Below are 27,517 nucleotides of genomic sequence, written 5' to 3' on the forward strand. Positions count from 1 at the left end.
ATGATGTGTGCATAAGTTCAATCTCACGAATAAAATACCAATTTTTTCACTGGTTTTAAAAATGAATAAAAACATTGTGATGGATACCTGTTAAATTATGTTATAATTATTAACTATTTTTTATATGTAATGCCAAGTTACTATGATAACTAAAGTAACTTTTTTTTACACTTAAATTTTATTGAGGTTTTATTCAAGTCTTTTTTTGATAAAGCAAAATGAATAAATAACAACATACTTTGTTTAATAAAAATAATTTCTTTTTTCAATAAAGTTAGTAATATATAGTATAGTAAATGTTAAGTTACAATAATACTAAATATTATGAAAGGGTGCCGGTGTGGGAACACTCATAAGTGGAGAATCCAAATATTCCATTTCAGTAGTATTTAGAGGTGGCTCTGTCTGAGTATTCATTTTTTGTTGTAAAGTTTCATACAATTTATGAACAGACTCATTATGCTGGGTCCCAGGCTGTAAAGCTTTCATTAATGTTTGGATTCTAGTTTCTGGCAACTTTGGGTGTATGTACCATAGTAGTTTTAACAAATGTCTCGTAACATTATCTTTAGATAAACCAGCAAAGAAGAATTCATCAAACAAAACTGTACTGAAGTCTTCCCCCTGGAACTCATCTGGCAGCTGTATTAACAAAGCAACAAGGGCATGTAAAAATGGATCTTCATAAGCTCTGCCATCTTTGCAACTTCCCAAAATACTGAGAATTCTAAGGATAGCTCCTCTATCTCTAAGTTTAGCAGCGTGGAGTGTATAGTACATAGCCAATACACCACAAACTGCACTTTCCCTCATGTATGCTTCACAGGCATCAGGAGGAGGTCCTGAATGTTCAATGGTTGTAATAGCTGATTCTCTTTCATCTGGAGGAAGCTTGTTATGTAAAGCACGGACTTGATCATCCACCATGAGTGACATCAAGGCGGGAAGATACTTAGTTACTACCTGGCTGTCCAGCTTAGGCTCTTTAAAATCTTGTGAATCAATCATCTCCCATGCACTTAGACCTAATGCCAGCATTCTAAGTAATAAAATTAATATTGTATTGTCTCTTGGAAGTCCTTCTGTGTTGATTAAGTGTTGTAGAATTTTAATGGCAGAAGTTGCCAAGAAGTTAACCGCATATGGATCACATAATGTCATCGATAGATCTCCTAGGACTTGTTCCTGACCTTTTTTTATACTGTCTAAGAATCCTTGTAGTTCACGTGACCTTTTAATATCAACGTTTCTTTCTCTAATACATGCATCCAAACACCATGTGAATTTGTGGCAGGGGTCAACAGATATAATATCTTGCACTTCAGAATCATGAAGTGCCATTAGAAGTTCGGCTCTTAATGTGCAATAATGTACATTTCTTGTTCGCAGAAACAATGTACGAAGAAATTGTAAAACCATATCATAGAGTTTAACACTAGTTCCAATCATATGTGCCAGTTTTTGTACAACGGCACCTTGTCTTCTCACTTTTGGTGAAGGTGCAAAAAACATGTTAGAATCTTTCTCATGATCAAATAATACATTTTCTTTCTCTCTAATGTATTGACTAAGTAATGGTGACACTTCATCACCAAATAATGATTGATTGTCTTGCCAGATTTGTCTTTTTACTTCTGTATCTGTGTCGTTATACAGATCTCTGTCACGAACTAGCACTTTTAAAAACTTATCATCAATATGTGATGTATTTTTTAAAATACTCATAATAACAGGTCTTAGAGCCTTCACTTTAACAACAGGAAAACTTTTCAGTAAAAGTTCTTTAAGTTTTTTTTCATGTTCTTTTTTGTCTTTAGTTGTACCCATCTCATTGATATGTGAAATTAGTTTATCTCTCAATTCTTCTAAAACAGATGTATGAAAATCGAGTCTGCGAACACCGTGAAGATCTAATAAAGGTAGCATAGGCCTTAAAGAGGGCAGTAGTATACCGTTTTCTAGTTGAAACTCTTCAATTGCTTTTAATGGATCGGTACAACTTGTAAGGGCATCTCGGAGAAATGTTTGACCAGGTACTCCTACATCTTCTAATCCAGTCCCAGGTAATTTACTTGATGAAGCCATATTTTTGTTATTTATTAACTAAAACCTACGTTATAGCAGAATAACAATTTAAGTAAACAACAAGCTTGTCCTTTGTTCATTTATATATATTATTTATTCACATTTACCAATTCTCGCCTCTAAAATCGAACTGCCGTTTGGCGCTTAGACTACAACAATGTCAAACGTCAACTTTATTGTTCTTATCAGTGGACACCACAGAATACATAACCAGTGCACCCCATTCCAATCGAAGGAGTACAGATAAACAAACTTTAGATTCACATATTCCAGGCGATTTGCTTATAGCTCTGCAATACAGACGTTTGTTTTAAGCAATATACATTTAATTCAAACCTAATCAATTTCATTAAAATAAAATTATAGTGCAATTCAAGATATTAAAAATATCATTTTTTCGCTATAGATCGTGACTGTCATGATTTCACCGTCAAAGTTAATTATTTTGCTTTACTCATCTTGTGGTTGAATTAGACTACATTCTAGAATTAAGTAATGCCTGTAACAATTGAAGAAGGAATGAAGAAAAACAAACCCTATTTTCTGAGAACTTAGCTACATGTTCTTGACTAATATTTCCTTATTACATATATAACACTTATATTATAATTATTTACAATACTATTCTACTAAACTATACTCTATTCCAATAACAGCAAATTAACGCGATATCATTGGTCGAGAGCTTGATTTATTTATAATATTTACTATGGATTTGTGAAAAAATAGCGTTTTGAACGTCGAATTTATCTTAAAAGTCCTAATAATGTATAATAGCGTTCATGGAGATAGAGTGTAATGCAAAGGTGAATTAGAGAGAGTTACGTTAGACTCTTGCTTACAATTTAGCAACAATTTAGCCATTCTGGTAATTAAAGGACCTCTTTTTTATATATTTTTGCTGACAGTTTTTTGGGAAAGGTGTATTTTACTATAGATATTTTTCCTTAGTTTCCTCCATAAGATGGTCTAAAAGAGCAAGAACATACACTGTAAAATTTAAGTAGAGTAAAATCCATAAATCTATTAGCAAGTTGTAGGTAAATGAAATACAAGCATTTAAAGGAAGTCATGGATGAGCGGAGTTTTCAATCAATCAATATTATTTTGAAGTATGGTAAGGATAACAAAAAAAAACCTAAACATTTTGTTTTTTTGTTTTGTTTGTAAATATTACAAAACATATAATATATTTATTCGTATTAACCTACTTAATAAGGCATTTTATTTTGTTTTTTAATAAAAGATATATTAAAATCTGTATAACATTATAATTAAATAATAATTTATTTAAATTTTTTTAATTTCGGATAAAATACGTATGTGATTTAAAAGTTTCGTAATAATTTATTTACAACCGTATAACTCACTAATGATGGCAATTGGATTTGATATTTTGACAATTTTGACATTTCATATGACATTCTTGTAATGTCAAGTTTCAAACAATAAATACTATTATTACATTTTACAATTAGAATGATGTTACTTTATATTTATAAGTTTATTAACTAATAATGCTAACTTAAATAGTCATGCCTAGATCAAATATTGCTTATTATTAAATCTTGAAACATAGAAATTTAATGATTAATACAGAAAGTATAAAATCGAGAATACAAATTTCGTTTTGCAAAAATGTCAGAGAAGCAGAAAACGTATGTCAATAACACATTTAAAATAAAAAGAAAACTGATTTGTGTAAAATTAAGCTATAATAACATACCATTATATGTTATAGGCTGGTTTGTGGCGATGTCAATGGAAACTTTAATATATTATTTTCCCGCGTTGACTCAATAGTGAAAAAATCTGGATCTTTCGAGCTTCTACTGTGTGTGGGAAACTTCTTTGGTTCAGATAATTCCCAGTTAGATGCTTACCGTATGGGAACAAGAAAAGGTAAAAAGATTCAGAAAATTAAAAGCTATTTACTAATAGTTATGTCCTTGCAATAATTTCGTCTTTCTAGTTTTATTTTACTTTTAAACTAAACTTAAAATCAAGTAAAAATTTTGTAGAAATGTGTTTTTTGTGTCATAAAATAAGAACGTAATTTTTTTTTTACTTTTTATAGTTCCCGTAACAACTTATGTGTTTGGTCCATCAAATAGTGAACATGTGCCGTACTACTGTGATGAGGGATCAGAAATAGTTCCAAATGTAATTTACATGGGTATGTATATATTCATATAATTTGGCCCTTTTAGTTATAATCAGCTCTTATCTCTTTCTAATTTACAAAGTAGGATAGTCTATAATTAAACTGTAAAAATCTACAATTCTTATTTCAGGTCGGAGAGGTATTTTTACTACTAGTTCTGATGTCAAAATAGCCTACTTAACTGGCCTGTCTCGTCGGGAACTTGGTAAAGATATACAAAATTGTACATTTGAACCGAGTGACTGCAGTGCAGTCCGAGATGCTTGTTTTAGAGCACAAAGTGAATACCGAGGTGTTGACATGTTAATTACCACACTCTGGCCAGCAGGAATACAGCAAGACGACTGTCAGAAGGTAAATGTGTAAAATATCTAACTATAATAAAAACATTCTTGGTACAGAGTTTCTGTTTTTGTTGAAAATGCTATTTATTAAAATATAATTTATACCTAATCTGGTCATGATAGAAATCATTTTACTGCATTAAAATATTTGTTGTATAATAAACATGGCAGTAAATGTTGATCTAGAAATTTCAGGATTAAAAAAAAATCGAATACAAAAAACTATTAAATATAAATAATATAGATTTTTCAATACTATTCGATGATTTTTATATGACAATTGTATTTCAGGCAGAAGTGGAGCCAGAGAGATTGTCAGATTTAATATCTTGGCTTTCAATCCACATTAAGCCAAGATATCACTTTGCACCATCATCAGAAAAATATTTTGAAAGGCAACCTTATCGGTAAGTTACTTTGGGACTATTCACATAACATTTAATATGCACAGAAGGCAGCTTTAAAAATATTAAAACACCATATCCTTCTTTATTTATGTAAGATATTCACGTCACCCAATACAAAACACCTTCGCTATTCCTAGATTCCGTACAAATGTAGGAAAGTTTTCGCCTATTATCCGATATATGAGTCGTTACAATAATATCACTTCTCATGAGATTGATATATTTAGCCATAACAGCAATTGTTTTAAGAAATAATTAGACTGTTTGCTCAATTTGTGTCAAGATTTTGTATTTTTTTAGTTTTTGCTTTTATTTCTTTTAATTTGGAGTAATTTATTATTGTTTTGGTTTCCTTTTTGTTACTTCATCATCATCTTTCATATTTTTGTTGTTATTTTAAAGATTTATTAATGTAAGAATGTAATGTTTTGTTATTATTTTGTTATTTGATGTGTAAAATGTAAACGCCTGTAATGGTGTATCACACCGTACAAGAATGTATTTCTTACTTTTTCTTAAATATTTTGTGAATATGCCGATGGTGTTTCGAAAATTAATAAATAAATAAAAGATCAAAATAGTCGTAAGGTTTTTAAAATAATACCATTTCAACAGAAATCAAAGTGTTCATCAAGACTATAAAGAGTGTGCAACAAGGTTTATTGCTTTAGCTCCAGTTGGAAACAAAACGAAGGAGAAGTGGATATATGCCTGTTCCCTTCAACCCATAACTAAGATGAGGATGACGGACCTCCTTCAAAGCACCACAGATGAAACTGCATGTCCTTATAATCCAGATTTGTTGAATCAACATCAGCCGGGGAAAGTTGTTAGGGTATGTAAGGTTTAAATATTAATATTTATAAGGGGATATATTTTTACAACATTACTAGAGTGTGTAAATGCAGATAGAGATGCAAGGGCCTAAATTGCAATGGAAATATATGCATACTTTCAAACATAATCCAGACGGACTGGAATAAGGTAAATATGTCCAGATAAAGTATGACTCCTGGTAAGCCCTAATTGTACACCTAGGGATAAACAGACATTAGAATTTCCTCAATTCAATTGTTTATAATAGTAATCAGGTATTATATGGATGAAAAGTAATTAGTGATCTCTGTTAATTTGTCTTGAAAGCTATTAAGATGCTTATTACACATATATAAGCTTAATAAAAATATTAATAAATTAAAAGTAATATAAAATATTTATTTTTACTCAGGCAAGAAAATAAACATAGGTAATTAATTAATACTTCTACTTCTTCCAATTGTTAACTAATTTGCTTGATATGTATTGCGAATTAGGAAAAAAAGACACATTAAAATATTTAACTTTTTTCATCTCACGCACACTTAAGATATCTTGTAAGCGCGTGTGTCACTCACTCATACTAATGCACGCCGATAATAATTTATCGAGGATAGGTGCACTTTCGTGAATGAATAGATCTCTAATATATTATTGGACAGTTATATGATTATCTATTGCAAACGGTACCTTAAGTCATTATGTTTGAGAATCATAAGATGTTAAGTATAAAATTCTATTATTTCTGTTAAATTTTCTAGGTATCTGGAAATGGTCAGTTCTTTTTCAATATGGATGCTGCAGACGATGACCACGGGAAGAGGAAAAGGAAAGGTGGTGACAATCCAGAACGAAAAAGAAAAGAATTCGATCCAGGTTTTGTATATTTTTTTAATATATAGTAAATATATAGTATAAAGATATAGTAGTAGTTCAAAGATTGTTTCTTTTCAAAATATTCTCCATGCAGATGCTGCTTAGTTATAATATGGTTTTATGTATGAATGAAATCTTTATGATGTCTATATATTTCTAGATACATGCTGGTTCTGCTTGTCGTCACCAACGGTGGAGAAGCACCTGGTGATCAGTGTGGGCAGCCACTGCTACCTCGCACTACCCAAGGGTCCGCTCACGCCCTTCCATGTGCTCATACTGCCCATTGCGCACCATCAGTCCGTTACCAAGGTATGAAAGTATTTCAAAGTTAATGTACTATTTAATACAAAAAAAATATTCTCAATCGACCAAATACTAGAGAAAACTAGATCTATGATTATGTCTTCTAATGATTGATGGAAAAAAAAAAAATCTATAATTATATGCTACGTTATTCTAATAACTCGTTTAGAAGTCTGCAGATCTCGATACTGGGTTCAAAATTTAGGTCGGTTTTTCTTTCAAGAAATTATCAGTAACGTCAAGGCGTTGTCCTGCGTCGTGTTTCTCTGTAATTGAATCGGATTGCAGTTTTATTGAATAATGAATGTGTATCTGTTTTTGCAACTGATAAGGAAGACATGATCACTTGTAAATGTCAAATAATGGCATTATTATAATTATAGAGGCATTTTATTTACTAATACAGATACATTGATTTACTAAAAATAGTATTGTCGTAACAGGCTCCCGATGAAGTTGTCGATGAAATAGACAAATTTAAAGAAACTCTGAAGAAGTTTTACGCTTCGATGGACAAGCTCGTAGTGTTCTTCGAGAGGAACTACCGCACGTCCCACATGCAGATACAGTGCGTACCCGTCCCGCCAGCCTGCAGCGACCAGTTACTGGAAGTCTTCCAGGTGCCAAGCATTGTGTTTTTATCATGAATAAGCAACTGCGTTGCGATATTGGCAGTAAATATCTATTATACACCAGCCTATAAATTAGAGATTTCATTTGTCTTCTGGTGGCTAACTTCTTAAACAGCAGGCACTAAAATTGCAAAACCCGGAAGAGGCAAGTTATTGGATCTTTCTGTATTTAACTGTACACATCCACACATATCAGCGGGCTGAAATGAATTTGATTCGAGTCGAAGCGCTCTCTATCGTCCTTATCACGTCATATATCAAGAAAACGTTGCGTGAACAGGACGAGGCGGGGCTGCACAGCGTGTCGCTGGAGGTGCTGCCGCCCTACACGCGCGTGTCGCAGGTGGCGCTGGCGGGCGCGCCCTACTTCCACGCCGAGCTGCCCACCGCCGACCAGCTGTACGCGCGCACCCGCCAGCACTTCCCGCTGCAGTTCGGCAGGTACGACTCCTAATATTCCTATACCCCCTCCCCATTTAATAGTAAAGCTTTAAGTTGGGAAAACACTACTAGTAACACAGTAAGAATTTTCTATCGCATAAAACTTTTTTTTTAGGCTTAATGACGACACATTGATTTCCTTTTCAGGGACGTATTATCTAGTCCTCCGATATTAAATTGCGAGGACAAAGCTGACTGGAGGCAGTGCCTGCTGAGTCGGGAGGAAGAGGACTCGCTGGTGGCCGTGTTTAGAGAAAAGTTTAAACCATTCGACTTTACAGCGGATACCAGTGACAGTGATAGTGATTAAAATGAAGCAATTGTAAACATTAATAAAAAAAACGAAATAGTACTTTAAAAAGGTTTTACTGTAATAACAAAATAATAAAGTATTTTATGAAATTAAATGATTTTATTTCTAAAAGATACCTGTGACAGTTTTAGTAAGTGTAATGAATCAAATTTCAACTATTTAAAAGTATTCGGTATATTCATGTTAAACTACGCTTTTCTGTAATAAATAATAATAATAAAATAAAACGAATATTCTATTAAATAATTTTGTATTTAGTTATTTATGAATGAAATCAGCTCATTACCAATAAATATTTCAAAAATAATTTAAAATAGAGATCAACTTTGAATTTTGATTGTATTTAATAAAACGAATATTCAATTAAATGATTTTTTATTTTCGTTCACATCGTACTGTACCTAATAACTCATTTGTTTTATAAAAACATATCTGTAACAACATGATTAACTAACTTACAATATTTATGTACTCACGTATATTTAACAAAACATTTAAAATGATATGGTACATTGACTAGTTCGAAATTATGAATACATGACGATGATTTGTTATAACTTGTTTGCGCGTGCGTGTTTCGTTGTACATAAGACAAATTACAGAAAAAAAAAATTACATTTCACACTTGCGTACTATATTATTAAAAAAAAAAACATCGATGATCTATCAGTTTAAGTATTACAGAGAAGGGAAATACGCAAATGTGATTTGTTAAATCTGACTAAAATAATATTTTAACCAATCAGCTGTTAGAAAATATTTGCTATAATTTAAAAAAATGCGTTAAATATTGCTGTAGACATCTAAACATCTTGCGAAGCGTTCCTTGCGACGAAATTATTAAACTAATTTACATAATTCACTAAAATTACTAAATGATTAATCGATTAACTAGCATTAGGTATTTGTGACTAGATTATATAAAATAGATCTCAATTAAATATAGGGCAGTCTTCGTTGGAATTACGAAAGAGAGTCAACGTAAACGTTTGTAAATTATATAAAAACACACACAGTTCACATAAAAGTGTGTCCGTAAAAAACTTGTGTCCAACTCTCAAACTAGCACTACTCGATACAGTTAGACCTAACGCACATAAAAGGTTTTATATCAGCCGATTGTTTAGTCAAATTGGCTATCGACTTTGGATTGGAATGATTAAAGTAAAAACTTAAAGTATTAACGATTAAATTATCGGCCGGTAAAAATTCTCCAATGTGCGTTAACTGTTATTGTACATATAAAGTTAACTTTCTGCCGTATTCACCAAACTATAGGTAAGTGTATTGTCTTGTGTTACTGTTTACTGAGGATATACTAACACCTTTTTTACATCCATTACTTAAATAGATATATAATATTATATCTTGTTGCGCAGTTATTAGAGTTCAATTTTGACTACAGCATTTCAGGTTAAAAAACAACAATTATAGTTTTTATTCTATAAAATTGAACCCTAATCACTGCGAGAGGAGCGTGTCGAGTTTTATGGAATATTATAACAGTTGAGTATAATAAAACACTATTGAAATAATATAAACAAGTGTAGATGTGTTTATTTCTAATTTATAAGTCATGTCCCAAAAGTGAGTTGAGTGTTCTAAAATATTTTGATAATTTCATATTCATAGCAGTAAGATGAAAATTTATGTTTTACAAGAATTTAATTTTTATTTATGTATCACTATTAAATATAGCGAAAAATTGTTTTAAATATTTTCAATCACATCTCTCTTATTTCGAATATACTTTTTTTTATTATTTATTATTAATAATAACTTGGTTTTATGCATATACAGCTGTGATTAAAATACGTTGGAAAACGTTAATTCGAATTGGTAGAACGTTGAAATTTGAAACATAATTCTCAGCACGTTTCATATGTAACATTACGCCTACGTTTAAATATGTAAGTATTTTAAAATTTACCATTTTCTTAAGGTTATTATTTATAGACAGCGATAAGATTTTCACGATGAAAACGAGACGTTTTCATAAACTTTACAACAATTAAACAATCCGTATTTAAATATTGGATACAATTTTTCAATCGTATCCGTAACTAGTTTTAAGACTTTGGTCAATAAGGCATTAAGTTTAAAATATATATTTATTTTAATTATTGTTCTTCTTAATTTTACATTTGATATTCAGTACACATTAATTACAACAATATTTACAAAGTCGTCGTACCAGGTGCTATATATACCCTCGGTGACACTCCTCTTCAATTAGATTATGTTATGAATAAATTATTGTTATTATAAAGCAATAACATATCCATAAAGTTTATTAAATAACTCGATTTTTGAGTACAGAGTACAAAAATGATTATCGTTATATGTGGCACTAAGAGTAATTGTATTACTATGGCTATCTACAATATATATACACAACTAGACACGTGATCTTTGGCAACAATCGTAACTGCAGTGGGATCATCCCCTTAGTGTTTTGTAGCTAATCTTAGCTCGTGAGCTCGTGGAAACGTAAACCTATTCCGTATGTACGAGTATGTATAGTAAAAATGATCATATATTTCTGGTAAATAGGAACAACTGTTACCGTTACGGTAAATGAGACGTGCAGATGACTTCGATCCCACTGTTAGCTTACAAAATTTTCAAATATCGAATTAATTTGAATTGTCTTGATCGTTACGAGTTTCCATGCCTCAAGAGTTCGTTCAGTAATTATAGGTTCAGACGTGGTAAATCCCTTTCGTTAAATAAATTTTGATCAAGAAAAGCTAAAATGTGTAAAACTTTCATTGATTCGATCTTTATTGAAAAATTGTTCAAACTTTTCAAATGACTTTCGATTTAGCAGTTGATCGACTGTTTTAGTCGATGGACTCATGTGAACCCACTATGGGTTCGTCTCTCGTGGTGTCTCTCGTCGAGAGGTCAGTGTCGGTGTGAGTGGTGCGGTGTGGGCGGCTCAGACGTTAATCTGGAAGGCTTCGCGCGTCACCTTGTGGTCTCCGAGCGGCGCGCGCTTGCGGCGGGGGAGCCCCTCGCACTCGGTGTCGTCTGAAAACCGCGACGGAGGGTGGATGTGCTCGTTGAACGACGGGTAGTTCGATATACTGGATCGAAAAATATTTTTCTACTGTGTAATACCAGGTTGTGTGATCACTATATCTATAGCCAATCGTGTTGTGGGAGTTTGTTCCAGTATTTCGAATGGTATGTTTTGAAATATGACGATCGTTATCTACGTGATGTGTTGCTTTTTCGACCGAATATTTCGACTCGCTTCGTCTCTTTGGCGATTATTTGTCGGTTGCATGCATTACAGTTGATATATTTAAATAAACCTATTTTAATGTTTCTTTTATTGATTTTATTATAATTTTCAGTGAGATATTGATACAAAGAGAATACCGCTAAAATAGGTTTATTCTTTAACAGTTTAAATAGTGAATGAATTTTTACATTTTTATATCACTCTACTACTACTGTGATTCACAAGAAATTGCATTATCAAGTTTTAAGGTACAAAAATGTTATACATTTTAACATGTATCCAAAATAATTGATTAAGTCTCTGAGAATTGTTGCGTTTCTAAGAAATTTGTTTTAGATTATGTGGCTCTTGAATCGATTGAAGTTTTGAATGGATGATTTGCTTTTTCTGGAGATAAAGGTACATTGCTTACATTACATTATAAACTTATTTCTTAAAAATATTAGAGAATCAAAACTAATATTTCAAGATATTATATACCAATCGTGGTCTTCATTATTTTAAATATTTTTACTTTTATTCAAGTAATATGCCTTTCATCTATAAACGTTAAATCAAGTACAGACATTTATTGATACGAAATGAAAATTTATATGTATCATTTGACTCTGTTATCCTGTTAAGTCATATAATATTAAAACATAAACATTATTATTTACGACAGTGCCTATCTTGAGTGAAACAAGAAAGGTTTTTCTTGCTAATAAATAAGTTATCACTACAGTAATATACATATGACAAAATATAATTAATGTGATAAGCATGGAAGCTGCATCTATTCAACAAGATTATATGTAGTAGTTCACCTGAACGTAGTCTCGTCATTGTGACTGCTGTATCCGCTGGAGGAGCGCACGTGTCGCTTGCCGAGCGCCCCTGCCTTCCCCTTCCTCGACGGAAACGCCTTCCGCACCACGCCGCCCCCGGAGTTCTCTGACGATGACGATGACTCTTCGCGTTCCACGCTCGGGTCTGGAAGCATTACATTGCAGCTTTGAAATCATATCACTCATAAATCCGGCTCGAAGGACTAAAAAGAGAAAAACTGAAAGGGTAATTATAAGTAAAAAAAAATGTACCTCGACACATAGAACCCAAATATTTTAATTATAGTACCGATGTGAAAGAACGAATGTTTTTTTTTTAAATAAGAGTAAATTCGATGCACAGCTAATGGTGTAAAGAACCTAGTTAAATTATACATGTATAATCAAAATCAAGATAACTCTCGAATACACGAAAGGACATAACACACAGAGAACAGAGTTAAGGAACATTAAAGGCAGAGTGTTGGAGAAGCGGTTAGAATTACAGGCGGTGGGGTGCGCGGGCCGCAGCCGCGCGCCGGACTCGCTGTCGGAGTGCAGCGCGCTCGCGTCGTCGCTGGCGTCGTCCTCGTACTCTGTAATTGGCAGGTGCAGCGTTAATATCTTCTTCACCTCCGAGTCCGTCGAGCCCAAGTTGTCCGACTCTGTAACGTAACGCGATAATAGTTAAGACGAGTGGTATGTCGATATGTGGCGTGAAGCTGTGCCGGGGCTGCACGATAACGATAGTTGTGTGTAATTATTTAGATAACATAAGCAGATTTAACTATCTTAAATTTCTCAAGAAATTAAATTAGTTGAATGTGGTTCATCCAAACAGAAGCATGTTAAAAATCGAGTATATAAATAAAATAAGAATTACAAATAAATCGTGAAATTCAATGATGATATGATTGAGTGGGTTGTATGTTAAAAAGACAGAAGATAAGTTTAAGTGTTTAAAGAGACTAAGTCAAAACTGTCGTTATCGTGGTACCATTGTCACAGCGAGAAGCACGTTTAGACTGTGTGAGTAGAAAAAGATGTATGATGTGGTAGTTTTTTGTTCGAGTTCATGAAATGTAGTGATAAAAATGATGATCATGATGGCTGGAAAATAGAAGCTCGGGAAATGAGAGGCTGCATTCACATTTCTAAAGTCATGACAACATGAAAAAGAACTATATTAATATAAATGAATAAATAAAAAATACCGAGGATATCATTACAATACATTGTGTGCATGCTTACCTTTATAAATTACAACACCAGTTACGCTCCCATCAGGTTGCATAAAAGGCGATCATTTTGTCAAATTCATATCAATATTTAAACTTAAATGGGTTTAACTTAAGTATAGAAGGTGCATCTACGTAAAATAAACTAATGTAACTAACTACTTATATATAAGCTTTATTCAACTTAAACTATTTAAAGTTGACGACGTACCTTGACTTTCCGAATGCGGATCTCGGAGTCTGTTTCCTTTTCTTCTTACTTTAGTATATTCCGGTTCTTTACCCTGATTAATGAGAATATTATATTAAATTTATAACATATATAAAGTAGGAGAAATAAAATAATTATAATACAAATAATATTTCAATTATAACACTGAAAAGTATATCGTGTCTTACAATAGCACCTTGAGGCACCCCAAATGTAGTAGGGATATTTTATTAACAGCTTTTTTTTTATTTATTCAAATAAATGGTTTACCTTATATTTATCATTTTGCTTTAGGTCGTGATACACAAAGGAGCCCCTTACGGAGTGGTAGGGACCGCTGTATACGTTGCCGCTGTAACTGCTTTCACTATACGCGCTTGGTTTTGTCAACTGGAACGTTGCGTAGGGACAGATGTCTTCGATATATTCTGTAATCACGTGCGATGTAAGCTTTATTTACTTATTTAGAATAAGCCTGATGTCTGCGATAGTAATCTTATATAATATTTTTTATAACATTATAGATTATCTGAATATTATAAATTCTATTTTGATAGACACATTGTTCTTGTTATAATTGTAAATACATACACAACCTTAGCCGGAATAAATCTGCTAGCTTTATTTGGAATATATGAGTTTTAGGTAATTAGTCAAATACTGAAAAGTCAGCTAAATATTATTGACGAGTTACCGTTGGAAGCGTGTTTGTAGTGGTGTTGAGGTGCGGGATGTTGAGCGCGCGTAGCTAGGTACTGTTGGTCGCGGTTCACTTTGTTCTGTAGCTGCGCCACTGAGGGGGACTCGCCTACGCCACTCTCTGGTTGAACTGTTTCCGTTGGCCCTGCTTCTATTTCATTTTTTTATTAATTATTTGTAAGCATTTCTGAGATGGATGCTCTGTGTAATGTGACATATCTAAGACCGGAGATCCTGAGGATATGATCAGACATATAAACGGAAGAATATCACACCGTCGAACATAATAAATTGACTTATCACAGATTTGGCACATCTGTTGTTATGGCAGTATAGCACAAATCATCAATGTAATAGCGTATAAATCGTAATTCAAAGTACTGTAGGTGTAACTTAAAGAGTTCACGCACTGTTCCTTCGCACGAGCAGCACGATGGCCACGAGCGCGGCGAGCACGAGCAGCGACAGCGCGGCCGGCAGCAGCACGCGCGCGCCGCCCAGCGAGCGCGGGCCCGCCGCCGGCACCGCCGGGGACACCTCGCCCTCCAGCACTGTGCGGGACAATGGACACGGGCACTTGCAAGGTGGACTGAACCATATCCATCATTGAAATAGGTATTACCTATTCCTCACGATGTGACCAAAATAATATATTAAAATTAAATAAAAAAAACGATTTTCATGCATACTGATACTTAGACATTGGTCTGGCGATAGAGCTGCCGGTTTATCAAACATAACCGGCTAGCATAGAGCTTGGCGTGACGGTGAGTGACGTAATTCAGTAGAAGATACTCACTGCCAGTGAGCGAGTGCGTGGTGAAGTTGTAGAGTGCGAGCGCGTGTCCTGCGTTGTTGTGCGCGGTGATGCGCAGCTGGTAGTGCGTGGCGGCCGACAGCCCCGTCACGCTGAACACGCGCTCGGTGGCCTGCACGCTGTTCGACACGAGCCGCCACTGGAATTATAAATATACGATGGTAGTGTGAGAAATAGTTACTAAATACTTACTATCTTAGGTGTGTTTTTTAAAGTGTAGACGTATTGAAAAAAAATATTTTCCTATTAATGTACACTAAAATATGTTATGAGTATACTTAAAGTATTGAGTGTTTATGAATAAAATAAATTAATTCAGTAACCTGCGATTGACTTATCTCTCTGTACTCAATGACAAAGTACAGTATACCGCATCCGCCATCACCCCAAGAGTCTAACCATACAGTCACAGTTGTCGTGTTCAACGTTATCATCTGTGAATGCTTAGGTTTTACGGGCACTAAAACAATAAGATATTTCATTTTATTTAATAAAAAATTTACTGTTATGAAAAGATACTATTACTAAAAATACAATTTTAATTTACATTAAAAATAATATTTAAGACTTCATTTTACTAATACTATATTATTTTTTGTAACAAGTACAAAAGTTAAAGTAAAGTTACAGCAAGGCAGTTAATTTCATTAAGAAAACTGCTTACATTCGACGCAAAATTCCATTCAAAATACTTACAAATTCGTTCAGTACATTTCATCTAAAGTTTTTCTTACCTGTGCCTTTAGTATACGCATGTACGATGTCACAGGGCAACCCCGTACCGATGCGATTGAAGGCGGTGATGTAAAGCTGGTAACGCGTCCCGCACCAAAGGTTCGGTAACACGTGTTCCGAAGTACCCGCTTCGACTTGTAATTCTTCCCAGTCACCGTGTTCTCGCTTGTAGTTGATCACATAACCTGGTTTAGTGGGAAGATATAATGACATTATGACATAGTACTTTCCTTCAAAGAGCTTCTATGATGTGTATCTCATGCCAAAGTTATCATAATTTTCATATTATTTTTTATTTCATCTTTTAAATTTTATATTTGCCTTTCAATCAAAAGATTTTGTATTGAATTATAATATATGTATAGTTGCTAAAAATACTGGTAATAAAACAAAAAGAAAATAGTTTTCACGAGCATTCATATTGTAATTTTATTTACCCATACCATGAGTCACTTACCTAGTATGGGACTGCCACCATCTCCCTGGTCGCTCCATTGCAGATGCAGCGAGTCGGCGTAAGAGTCGACGACTGCGAGCACAGGCGGCTGCGGCGGCACCTTCACCTCCACACCGTACGTCACCTCGTCGCGACCGTGTGCGTTCTCCACCAGACACGTGTAGTTGCCGCTGTCCGCGTACTGCGTCATGCTGCGATCAAATGTCATAAATGACAGTTTTAGATACGACAATAGACGCAGTAAGAGAAGCGGCTACGTTTGGTATCTTCTGTAGAAAAACTCTTTGAAAATTGAGGTTTAAAGTATAACATAGTTGTGAAGGCAGATTATTAATAAGGTCCTGCCAAAAATAGGGTATAAGTGCTCTCTGTATTTTCTCGTTCTCACCATTCAGTGGGAATCTGACATGATGCAAGATATTTTAAAAGTAGGACCAACGCCTTAATCCGGAAATTAAACCAAAGATCTGCTGCCTTAAACCATTCAACCAACGAGGCATGAAGTGTGTCAATATGTGATATACTTAAATAATGTAGTAAATAAATAGTCTAAGGCAAAATTTCTTAAATAAGAATAAAATATACCTCACCTGATAACAAGAGTCCCATCGCTAGTGACATTTTTCCTTAATGTAGATTCTAAGATGGCTCCATTCATGCTCCAAGTGGTAGATGGTATGGGCACACCAACTTTGTTGCAGGATAAAGATATATTTTCCTTCCAAGGTGTCACTATACTTCGACTGAATGATGTTATTCTTGCTGGTACTAAATAATTGAAGAGCTAATATTAGATAAGGAAACATAAGAATAAAAAAATGGTAAACAATATCGTCTGATTGTGAGGCGTTGCTGCATGATATTTTTCTTCTATTTTAATAAGAACTTGGAATAACTTGCTGGGCAGGTACCACCCAATTCTACTGTACTGGCAGCAATACTTTGTACTATTGTTTTTCGGTTTGAAGGGTAAGGACCAGCCTCTACAGGCACAAGGGTATGATAACTTAGTTATCAAGGTTGGTAGCGCATTGGAGCGCAAGGAATGATTACGGCGCCAATTTCTATGGTCGATATTGACCACTTACCATCAGGTGGCCCATGCCAGTATGTCTACCTATATCATAATATTACAATTAAGTTCGATACTTATTTTGAATTTAAGAGATTAGAGAAAATCTTTTCATCTATTTACTTAGTATCTAATTACCGGTATCAGATGGTAATACTGTGACAACTCTTGTGGCATCCCCTTCACCAAGGCGAGTGGAAGCCGACACCCAGAACTGATGTGTGGCTCGAGGAGGTGATCTTGCAGTCTCGTGCGATAATGTGCTCGGTGACAACATACGTTTGTGAGTGCCTTCCTGTAATAGATGTTATCGCTTAACAAGCAGGTCTCATAATTATCGAAAATGTCGAAAAACTGTTGAATATAGTTCATGAGGTATATTTAAAATATTTAATATTTTATTCTATACTAACTTCTCTGCCATCTTCGATGACGCTCATATACAGCGTGTACCCAACCAAGACTCCGTTGGGAGAAGCAGGTGGAAGCCATGACACTAGTATTTTATTTCGCGACGAAACAACCGCTTTAATATCCGCTGGTGCAGATGGAACTGAGAAAAAGGTAATAGATATTATACTATGTATGTATATGATATTTATATTTTTAGTATAATATCAGATTCGTCATATATTCACCCAATAAAAACAATAATTAGTTATCTTATCAATCTTAATATATATGGTAGTTGTGTATATGTAATTAAAGTATCTTCTAAATTATGTTTAGATTAAATTACGAATTAAAAATATTGGACAACATCACATACATTACTCTGATCCCAGTGAAAGTAGCTAAAGCACTTGTGTTATGAAATATTAAAACAAAACAATCATCGTTTTATGTTCACGGACCATTATTAAGTTGAAAACAAGTGGTAGTCACGTGATGGTTCATTTGAATTATGCGAGGGAGGAATTTTAAATTGCATATTATGTAATCCAAGTATAAGGCATTTATTTAGGCATTTTACTTGAATCATTGATTTGATACTAAATACCTATTTATAATCCTTGTTATAGTGAGCGATGGAATCAGGAGTAAACTTACGTCTTTCACATTATTGGTAGTTCTTATAAAATTGAGAAATAGTAACTAAATAGTTAGTATTTGTATAGGTTTGGGAAGTGTCGTGGCTCACCGTCCTCCTCCGTGTGGCAGTAGACGGGCGCGGCGCGCACGCCGTCGCCGGCCGCTGTGAAGGCGCACACCGTGACGGAGTAGTTGGTGTAGCGCCGCAAGCCAGACAGTGTCGTGTGCAGACCTGATATCTGCTTTGTCACCGCATCCTCACTTCCTGCAGTGGAAACATAATGTCGCAATCAGTTATACGTTTCCGGGTACGTGTAGGCAAATATTATGAATTTGAAGAGTTAGTTAAAGACGGATCGATTATCCAATGTTTTTATAGCAAAACTCCAAATATAAGATGGTGTGATGTAGTTTTGTTGATTTTCTAACAATAACATTTCCAATAAACTTACCATACCAATCAGTGACGGGTGCATATGTAACCCTGTACCCTTGCAGCACTCCGTTTCGACCACGTGTGGGCGGCGGCTCCCATGTCACACGCACCGACTGAGAACTTAACGCCGTGCATTGCAGAGAACCGGGTGGGAGACTTGGCACTGAAGTACATATTATAAAAAAAATGGTTATGTGAGTTAATATTTTTTTTTTATGGCATTGGTTGGCGGACGAGCATATGGGCCACCTGATGTTAAGTGGTCACCACCGCCCATAGACAAAGGCGCTGTAAGAAATATTAACCATTCCTTACATCACCTATGCGCCACCAACCTTGGGAACTAAGATGTTATGTCCCTTGTGCATGTGATTACAAAGAGTAAATATAAAGAAGTATGAACGAAACGTTAGATTTTACCTATAAAAAACCAATAGATTTTATTCCATTATATTTACCCTTGAGCCAAAAAGTACCTACGATCTTTTGTACGTAGTTTAATTTATTTTTTTATTACGTAATAAGATCATATTATTTTAAGTTATCATTTGGATGAACTCTACATTATTAATTTTGACATAATTAGTAAAGTTTGTGGACTGCACTCACCATCCTCCATGGTGGTGGCAGTAGTGGGTGGCGAGGCGGGCCCAGCACCCCGGCTGTTGTAGGCCTGCACCACAACGGCGTAGGCAGCGTGCTTTTGCAGCCCCGACAGCGCAGTCCGCGCTCGCGCCGTGCCTGCACCCTCCACCGTGCGCACGGTGTATGACGCACCGCCCGGACCGCTCGCGCTCAGCGCCGTGCTGTTGCTGTTGAGCTACAACAAGACTCACTTAGTAATGCCGTCCTGGTCGAACGCTGGCTGCTAATCTATAGCTGATACGATGATATTATAACATACGGTTAATATGGATGTAAATACTAAAACTGTCATGCTCGTAGCAGTCTAACACGGCTTGGAATATTATGTGCAAGTCTAAAATCAACACAAGACGGAATGATTACCATTACGTCTTGTGTGTATAATACGATGTATAAGATGTATAGAAATTGGTAGACCCTATGGTGTCTAGGCACCAAACAAATTGCGCCATTTTTTTCATTTAAAGAAAGTGACGTTAATGAGCTGTTGTCTTCTAGTTGAACTTGTCCTGGGTATGCGATTATCAAATTTCTGTATTCAATCGAATTTTGGTTAAAGGTTATGTCAAGAGCAAAATATATAATTTAATTAATAAATAAACAGCGTATAGTAGGCATTGGATTTCAATTTAGAAAAGTTATGAATATAATTCTAAAACTTACTTCTTGAAACCCTACGTAGTATCCTAAAATGTTTCCATTCCAAAGATCCCGTTGGGGCGGATCCCAACTCACTGTTAGTTCTGTTGAACTTTTAGCTTCAACTCGTACGTCTAAGGGTGGACCACTTGGTACTGAAAATAGGAAGGAAATTAATAAAACTCTTAAAAATATAAACTATTTAATATAATAATAATAATAGTATTATAGTATTGAAAATATCATATTTTTTTCCATTTAACTATCGGCACGATCATTAAAATTTATTGGTATGCAACGATTTGATTATTTTAATTTTCACCTTTGATGTTTTCATTAAACGAACAGAAAAAAAAGTTGTTTCAGTTAATATACCAAATAAAAAATATATATTTCTTTTAATATTTCAATTTCTTACCTTCTTCTGTTGTTGTAACTTGTACTAATTGGCTGGGTTCGCTTTGTCCCAGTCTGTTTTCAGCGATAATTCTCAAGTGGTAGGACGTAGCGGGTTGAAGGTTCTGAACACTCGCCGATGTCACGCTTCCGGGTACTATGACTTTTTGTGGCGTGGTTGGCCACGGCTCTGTAATTTTAATTTAGTTAAGACTCACTTCATAATACCTGTATCTACTTATTTTTTATCGGGAAAAATATTTTCATTCTAGTCCTCAATTTTACGCTCCTGCTACTAAATCGGAATCGCATTAGTAAAATTGATTTAAATCTATATTAACAACCTTAGCAATAGTCATTTTGTAGTAATAGTTATCTACGATTATCTATAGATAGTAATGTTATTAAGGGAAACGATGGAAGTGACATTTAGCTTCGTCACTAAAAAGTCCCAAAATAAAACAGAATTAAAAAATATCTGTATATATAATATTTAGTTTTTATTGTACTTATTACATTGATATTCTCATGCGTACCTGGAGCTTCTTTATATTGAACGATATAGTTGATGATAGGACTGTTTCCCGCGTATGGTTGTGTCCAAGATATCTGTATAGACCTTGATTGTTGGTCTATGATTCTTATGTTCTTTGGCATTTCTGGAACCTAAGGATTTAACGTGAAGTTAAAATGATTCCAAAGATAATTTAAATTTTAAGAGAAAGTGTTAAATATTAATTCATTGTTTAGTTTCAAATTGTTTGATACTGATTGATACCAGAAAATAACCTGAGAAAGAAATGTTTTAATAAAAATAAAAAATAAACAAAGACGTCAGTTTCAAATTAAACACGTTTTAGTAGTTATATACATTATTCATGTATCAGGAAACTAGATATTTGAATATAATTTCTTACCTCTTGAACAACAAGATGTATCAGCATTTCATCTTGACCATACGCATTAGAAGCGCGACAGGTCAACGCTCCTGTGTCCTGTCGGTAGGTCTGCAGTATACTTAGTTCTGATACCAGTCCGTCATCCAGAACTTGTTCCCTGATTGTATAGCTGAAATAGATAAATCTCTGATTAGAATTGGTAAGGTTTTAGTTACTATTTCAATAGCAAGGAACTAGTGCTAATATGCCAATTAAACTTATTATAATAACCGAGGATGGATACAATGACGACTTGTTTGAAAATCTACTCAACTTATACAAAGCTAAAATTAGTTCTAACAAAGCGCTGCTAAGCAATAAACTGTTTATAAAGAGTTAAAAACTAACGAACCGTTGGTCGAGGTGATGAGCGATGGTGTGGTGGTGGGGACTTCGCCAGCTTACTTCTAGAGGTGCGTCACCAGAAGCAGCGCATTGTAGATGAGCCGCCTCACCAGCTGTCACTTGCACAGTTTTGCTCTTCATGGGGAAACGAGCTGGTGCTGTGGAAGAAGGTTCAGATTTCTTTCATGGTTTTAAATACACCAGGCTATTTATAAATTTCGGTTCGTCGATCGGATCATCGAATAATCGAATGTGGATGTAGGATGTAACTTAATATTTCATTGTAATCAAATTGTTTATCCATTAATAAGTTCTTGTGTGTCAGATTTATTAATTAGAAGATAATTTTAGAGAATTTTAGGGAACAGCGAAACATAATTATTGTGTTTAGCACTAGAATTTATAATTTATAAAATTCAATGTCTTATAATAGTTTTTTGTAACCTTATTATTTCTGCGATCGTTAATTATGATCGTGTGCGTGTTATTAAAACAAATCTATGAATATATTTTCCAGTAATCAGTATAAAAATTATAGCCATTATGTTTGATTAGTATTTCACGGTTCAGATTTCATTCCTGTATTTGTTATATCAAGTATTTTGAATCGCCTTTTTTAATGTTAAGTCATTGTTTATTTGTAATAAAAACTTAACATTCCGAAGATGCAACTTCTAACTACATTATGCTAAAGCAAAGCTATGTGCGAAGATAAAATAAAATTGGCTGAACACGATTCGCTCGAATGATCAAATGTTTACAAACCGTCCGATACGTGACCGTAGCTGAGGTCCGAACTGAGAAAACTCCTAGCCAGTGCCAAAACACCTACAAACTTGTTAGTTTTGCATAAATTTACCTCTGTTTTACTTCGGCTCACGAATAATCCTTGTTAATATTTACGTATTGTTTGTTTAGTTTGTTATTCAATCTGAAGTGGTATAACAATCGGATGTTATCTATTCGAATTGAATCGACGTGTTTGGGGAGATAAATTCGTTATAGAATTAGCTATGTTGCATAGAACTATATACGTATATATAGACAACTATGAATATGCAATTCTGGAACATTAGAAGAATGCCCTATTTATTTATTTGAATAACAAACCATTGGTTTTATCAGATTAATTCTTTTTTTGTTTTATTTGGTGTACATTGTACGTATTCAATTATTTATTTATTGTTATCATGCCACGGTTACGATATTAACCTACTGCACTGCAATCTCTCGAGTACTATTCAACGCGGGATTAGCGGTTTGGATGCTGCTCCGGTGCGGTGCACGTACGACACCGGTGCAGTTACGATACCATGTACATTTCATACCCATACACTTACACTACTACACTGCGGATATCTATAAATTTTTTTAAGAAAACTTTTTAAGAAAACTAAAGTCGTCAAAAATAAAATTCGTAGAATTTGTGGCTCCAAAGTTTGGCTTGCTTAGAATCAGAAGAGATGGCATAAATTAACTGTAAAGTAAATTAACAGTAAATTTTGTTGGGCTAATATCTCACTGCTTGATTCTTTAATAGCAAAATATATAATGTGATTGTAAATTAAGGTTATTAAATAACAATCAGGTATTTCTTTTAATTTTAAATCTTGAGACTTTAATTATTATTTTGGTAAGACATATGTACATCATTTAAATTAATCGGCAATGAAGCAAACGAGTTCAGCGGTCCATTTGAAGACTATGACGTCAAAAATGTCTTTATGTTATATAAACAGTTTAAATAGAATGTAATTAAATACCAACAAATCTAAATCAAATTACTGACACAGGACAGTTCGCGGTGCGACGACGTTGTAATGGATAGAGATATATTTGCTCCACAAAAGCCAATATCGCCGAATACAAACACGTACACGAAGTTATTCTAGTGGAAGCCAACTGTCTCGTTTTCCAATAAAGAGGAGACGTATTGCGACGTACGACCATTGAGTTTTCTGCACAAACGCGCTCGACTTCCGTCGCCAACAATTGAACCGCCTTTGTTGTCTTATAGGATGTCTCTAATTACCTTATAGAATATTTTGTATGAGCTACGCGATCGCTATATGGAGTAATTGACGATAATTGGATATCGGTTGGTCTAATTCCTCTTAAAATGTCGTCTATTTAAAGAAAATCTTGTTGAAGTACGTATAAGTTTTTCGGGGTCTATCTTTATTATGAGTTTTACTAAAGATTAGGTAGTCTTAAACTTAAGTGATGAGGATGATTATGTTCTCTTGGCTACTTTCGGCTTTGACAGTATGTCTCAAGGGAGACTAGGCACAGAGAAAATTATAGTGCAAGGGCGTGTATAAGTGGATACAAAAGTGCACTTTGTATTCCTTCAATCTCAATATCCGATGGGAGAGCAAACACGTCCTGACAAAGTTGAAGCTAAGATCTAAAGGCTTCACATGCTTTCCAAAGCTCGGTACTGCAAATTCTTTTGACAATTCATAGAAAAAAAAAAAATTTTTTTTAACATCGACCTGAATAGGAAATTTAATCCAGGACATCTAAGCTATAATAATATTCAATACAATATACATAATGTATAAAGTAGATGAAAACAACAATTAAAATCTTTATCTTCTTCAAAAATGCCCGAAAACCAATAATGCATGCAAACAATGCTTATTGCATTATAATAATAAATATAATTTGTATCATATACCTCTAAATAAACTAAATTATCAGATTTTCAACTAAAGTCTGTTTTATTTGTATTAAAATATTACTGGTATATTTTAATATTATTTTTATTATAACAATATTATACAACTGCGTAGTATAATTGTTGTGCGCATCAATGATACATCCGATTGGAATGCATCTAAAATTAATGATTAAAAAATAAAAATTAAATAATATTTTAAAATTTCTGACTGTATACTTTTAGCTCCTTGCCTATTTTACTTGGGGTTCACAAACATCATTAGAAAATTGTTTTGTTATATTTTTTCTTAAAAAATGAACAGCAAAAGAATAAAAATAATTAAACCGATATGTGAAGTTGAAAAGGTACGTGTTTAATTAGGAGGGAAAGATGTATATTGTATGTATCTATCTAGGCTGTCTTAACCTCCGTGAGGTACTCACTACAACATCAGTTGGTCTATGTGTGTAGTCTTCTAATAAATAGGATATATTATGCATGGAATTTTAAATTATTTATGACCCGAATGAATAATAATCAACTGGAATATTATATTACCTATAGGAAGATTTAAGATCAAATTATTTTTAGCCGATGCCGGTAGTTTGTCTAATATTAGTTAAAGCGCAAACGTTTAAATTATTGAAACGTCTAAAATATTACAATTCTTAAGTCTTAAGTGACAATAAAGTCAACTAACTCTTCAAATTAAGTTGAAACTGAATTCTAGTTTTTATTTTTTGAGTTCTATAGGAAGCTGCCTTCCTGTCCACGCAGATGAAGTTATTCTCAAACAATACTTAATAAAGAAAACTGTGGAGACAATACGTCGCAAAAACTTGGCACTTTATACCATTGTCTGAGTCAGTTTTATAATTCAATTCTAAAACAATATTGGAACTTTTCCGTACAATATTATTTACAGGTGAGTGTTTTAGAAATTGAAAATATATTACTCAATTTATTATAAAAATGAATTTTCAATTTTTAATATCACTTTTATTCAAAATTCCGAGAGAAATACACCTATTGTTCTATTATTACTTGGATTGCTGTACAAGTCCTATCAAATAAGAAATAAAATCAAATATTTATCGATATGGCAATAGGGCAAGATGGCGTGTTATTAAAAACAACTATTCATATTTTTGTAACGGCTGCTTAAAAATATATAGTATATGCACATTTTGCTATTCGTATGTGAAATTACATTCATAAGCATAATTTGTTTTTTCTCCGCACTTTTTTACTAAATATATATGCTAAGGAATCGTTATAAAAATACCTTCTAATTCTTTAATAATTCTTCATAACATTTTATTATTTACAGATCAGCAATAAGGAAGAAAGAATTTTCATTCTACCAGCGCGTGACCAAAGTAAAAGAATCCGTCTATCAGAACATTCCAGACGTTTGGTATTTATCTAAAAAAGATTCCGCATTCCTCGCTGGAATATAGATCCAGCTATTAGTACATTTTTTCTATTAAAGTTTCAGTAACATTAACGAATTTTACCATTACGAATAAATTACTCGAACAATATTTATCTTTCGTTAAATTGACGTAAATTTTATATTATTAATTTAATTTAATTTTATTTTATCAGTAGCGTAGATTTAAACACAATATGCCGCAAATTGGGTAATAATTATTATCAGTATAATTCCATCAGATCTTACCGATGTAATTTATTAACATTAAATATTTATGTACATATTATCTATCACTTATGATTGTGACAATTCTTATATGCTGAACCAGCACATAATTATGAATTAGTGAAAAAAAATGTTTTTCATTCTTTGAGTCGGTCATTCGTGATTCGCCTGTGCCCCGGTAGCCAGTTAAATAGGCGTGGGTCTTTAGAGTGCGCTATCCTGTAGGTTGTGCCCCCGTAAGCTTCAGCATTGTCAGCTCCTTGTTACAACGCAACTGTCAGACCACATAGAATTGAAGAACCGCTTTATACGTGTGGATGAAAGTATGTAACTATGTAGGCTCTTATAGTGCCTAGTTGGAAATATATATCAAGAAATTTCAAAGTGTATGAGTTATCAATAAATAATACAAGAGTTTTGATTTTCTTATCAGAACTGTTGTGTTGCGGGAATAAGTTATTACTCACCGTTAACTTTGAAAAAGATAAGCTTGCTCAATCCCGCACCGATGTCGTTTCTTGCTTCACACAAGTAGTGACCTTCGCTATCCTTAGCGACTCGCTCAAACACGAGCGAACCATTCTCGAGAACACGAGAACTGCCTTCGAACATGAAATCCTTGTATTCGCCTGGAGTATTACCTGTTGCAGAATTTTTGAAGGTTATTTTAAAAAACAAATTATATCAAATATTGAATTTAAGCTTGTGTATATCCCATAGTTACTGCTAAAGTTCTCCTTTTCTCTTGGGCTTAGAGAATATTCCAACATTTTGTATTACCTTAGCGTGAAATTATTCTTACCTAAATAAAAAAAAAAAACCTGAAACTCAGCGATTCAAACAGAGGTCAACAGTAAGAATCCAAATATTCTGTCAACTTGTTTACTTATCACATAATTGTTTACTAAAAAAAAAAAAATTTTCGACGTAGCTCGCAACTTACCAACAGCTTTTTTCCAAGTGATATTTGGTTTCGGATAACCATCAGCTTGGCATTGCAGAGTGACATCCTGGCCCGCAGCTACTGCTACATCAGTCGGTTCCAGTCGCCAGCGGGGCGGAACTATATCATAAAATATTTTATGTGTGACTCGG

At 33.9% G+C, this 27,517-nt stretch overlaps 3 protein-coding genes across 7 annotated transcripts in view; 1 reads left to right on the plus strand and 2 right to left on the minus strand.

Moving 5' to 3' along the window:
* Nucleotides 1-272: 272 nt before the first annotated feature.
* Nucleotides 273-2,238, minus strand: LOC125070431 (negative elongation factor B). Its single transcript, XM_047680306.1, has one exon. It carries the CDS (start codon nt 2,083-2,085, stop codon nt 316-318), a length of 1,770 nt encoding a protein of 589 aa, XP_047536262.1. The 5' UTR covers nt 2,086-2,238; the 3' UTR covers nt 273-315.
* Nucleotides 2,239-3,588: 1,350 nt separating this feature from the next.
* On the plus strand, nt 3,589-8,489 carry LOC125070432 (CWF19-like protein 1). The gene is made up of 11 exons (XM_047680307.1): nt 3,589-3,743; nt 3,827-3,987; nt 4,163-4,261; nt 4,380-4,603; nt 4,885-5,000; nt 5,616-5,835; nt 6,578-6,692; nt 6,853-7,004; nt 7,442-7,618; nt 7,911-8,071; nt 8,219-8,489. Exons 1-11 carry the CDS (start codon nt 3,724-3,726, stop codon nt 8,379-8,381), a joined length of 1,608 nt encoding a protein of 535 aa, XP_047536263.1. The 5' UTR covers nt 3,589-3,723; the 3' UTR covers nt 8,382-8,489.
* A 652-nt stretch (nt 8,490-9,141) lies between these two features.
* The window catches only part of LOC125070427 (Down syndrome cell adhesion molecule-like protein Dscam2), a 214,968-nt gene continuing 196,592 nt past the window's right edge, over nt 9,142-27,517 (minus strand). The window contains exons 15-38 of one of the 5 annotated variants that reach the window (XM_047680300.1): nt 27,366-27,485; nt 26,890-27,063; nt 22,108-22,258; nt 21,735-21,885; nt 21,354-21,483; nt 20,840-21,007; nt 20,446-20,576; nt 19,747-19,957; nt 19,154-19,300; nt 18,811-18,966; nt 18,083-18,222; nt 17,808-17,964; nt 17,188-17,365; nt 16,598-16,788; nt 16,140-16,325; nt 15,729-15,865; nt 15,388-15,544; nt 14,999-15,139; nt 14,584-14,736; nt 14,160-14,317; nt 13,890-13,962; nt 12,947-13,105; nt 12,441-12,606; nt 9,142-11,473 (exon numbers count right to left, since the gene is read on the minus strand). In XM_047680300.1, coding sequence (XP_047536256.1) covers nt 11,326-11,473; nt 12,441-12,606; nt 12,947-13,105; nt 13,890-13,962; nt 14,160-14,317; nt 14,584-14,736; nt 14,999-15,139; nt 15,388-15,544; nt 15,729-15,865; nt 16,140-16,325; nt 16,598-16,788; nt 17,188-17,365; nt 17,808-17,964; nt 18,083-18,222; nt 18,811-18,966; nt 19,154-19,300; nt 19,747-19,957; nt 20,446-20,576; nt 20,840-21,007; nt 21,354-21,483; nt 21,735-21,885; nt 22,108-22,258; nt 26,890-27,063; nt 27,366-27,485 — 3,683 coding nt within the window. In that variant the 3' untranslated portion in view covers nt 9,142-11,325. Of the gene's footprint in view, nt 11,474-11,856; nt 12,022-12,440; nt 12,607-12,946; nt 13,106-13,889; nt 13,963-14,159; nt 14,318-14,583; nt 14,740-14,998; nt 15,140-15,387; nt 15,545-15,728; nt 15,866-16,139; nt 16,326-16,597; nt 16,789-17,187; nt 17,366-17,807; nt 17,965-18,082; nt 18,223-18,810; nt 18,967-19,153; nt 19,301-19,746; nt 19,958-20,445; nt 20,577-20,839; nt 21,008-21,353; nt 21,484-21,734; nt 21,886-22,107; nt 22,259-26,889; nt 27,064-27,365; nt 27,486-27,517 lie in introns of those variants that run through there. The other 4 variants (XM_047680302.1, XM_047680301.1, XM_047680299.1 and 1 more) reach the window with 4 other exon arrangements.

Source organism: Vanessa atalanta, chromosome 17 (genome assembly GCF_905147765.1).
Source record: "Vanessa atalanta chromosome 17, ilVanAtal1.2, whole genome shotgun sequence".
NCBI classification, from domain to species: Eukaryota; Metazoa; Arthropoda; class Insecta; order Lepidoptera; family Nymphalidae; genus Vanessa; species Vanessa atalanta.

Coding starts and splice junctions, on each gene's coding strand:
- LOC125070432 (XM_047680307.1), top strand. CDS start 3,724: ATGTCAGAGAAGCAGAAAAC. Junction 5,001..5,615: donor TTTGAAAGGCAACCTTATCG/GTAAGTTACTTT, acceptor CCATTTCAACAG/AAATCAAAGTGTTCATCAAG. Junction 7,005..7,441: donor ACCATCAGTCCGTTACCAAG/GTATGAAAGTAT, acceptor TTGTCGTAACAG/GCTCCCGATGAAGTTGTCGA.
- LOC125070431 (XM_047680306.1), bottom strand. CDS start 2,085: ATGGCTTCATCAAGTAAATTACCTGGGACTGGATTAGAAGATGTAGGA.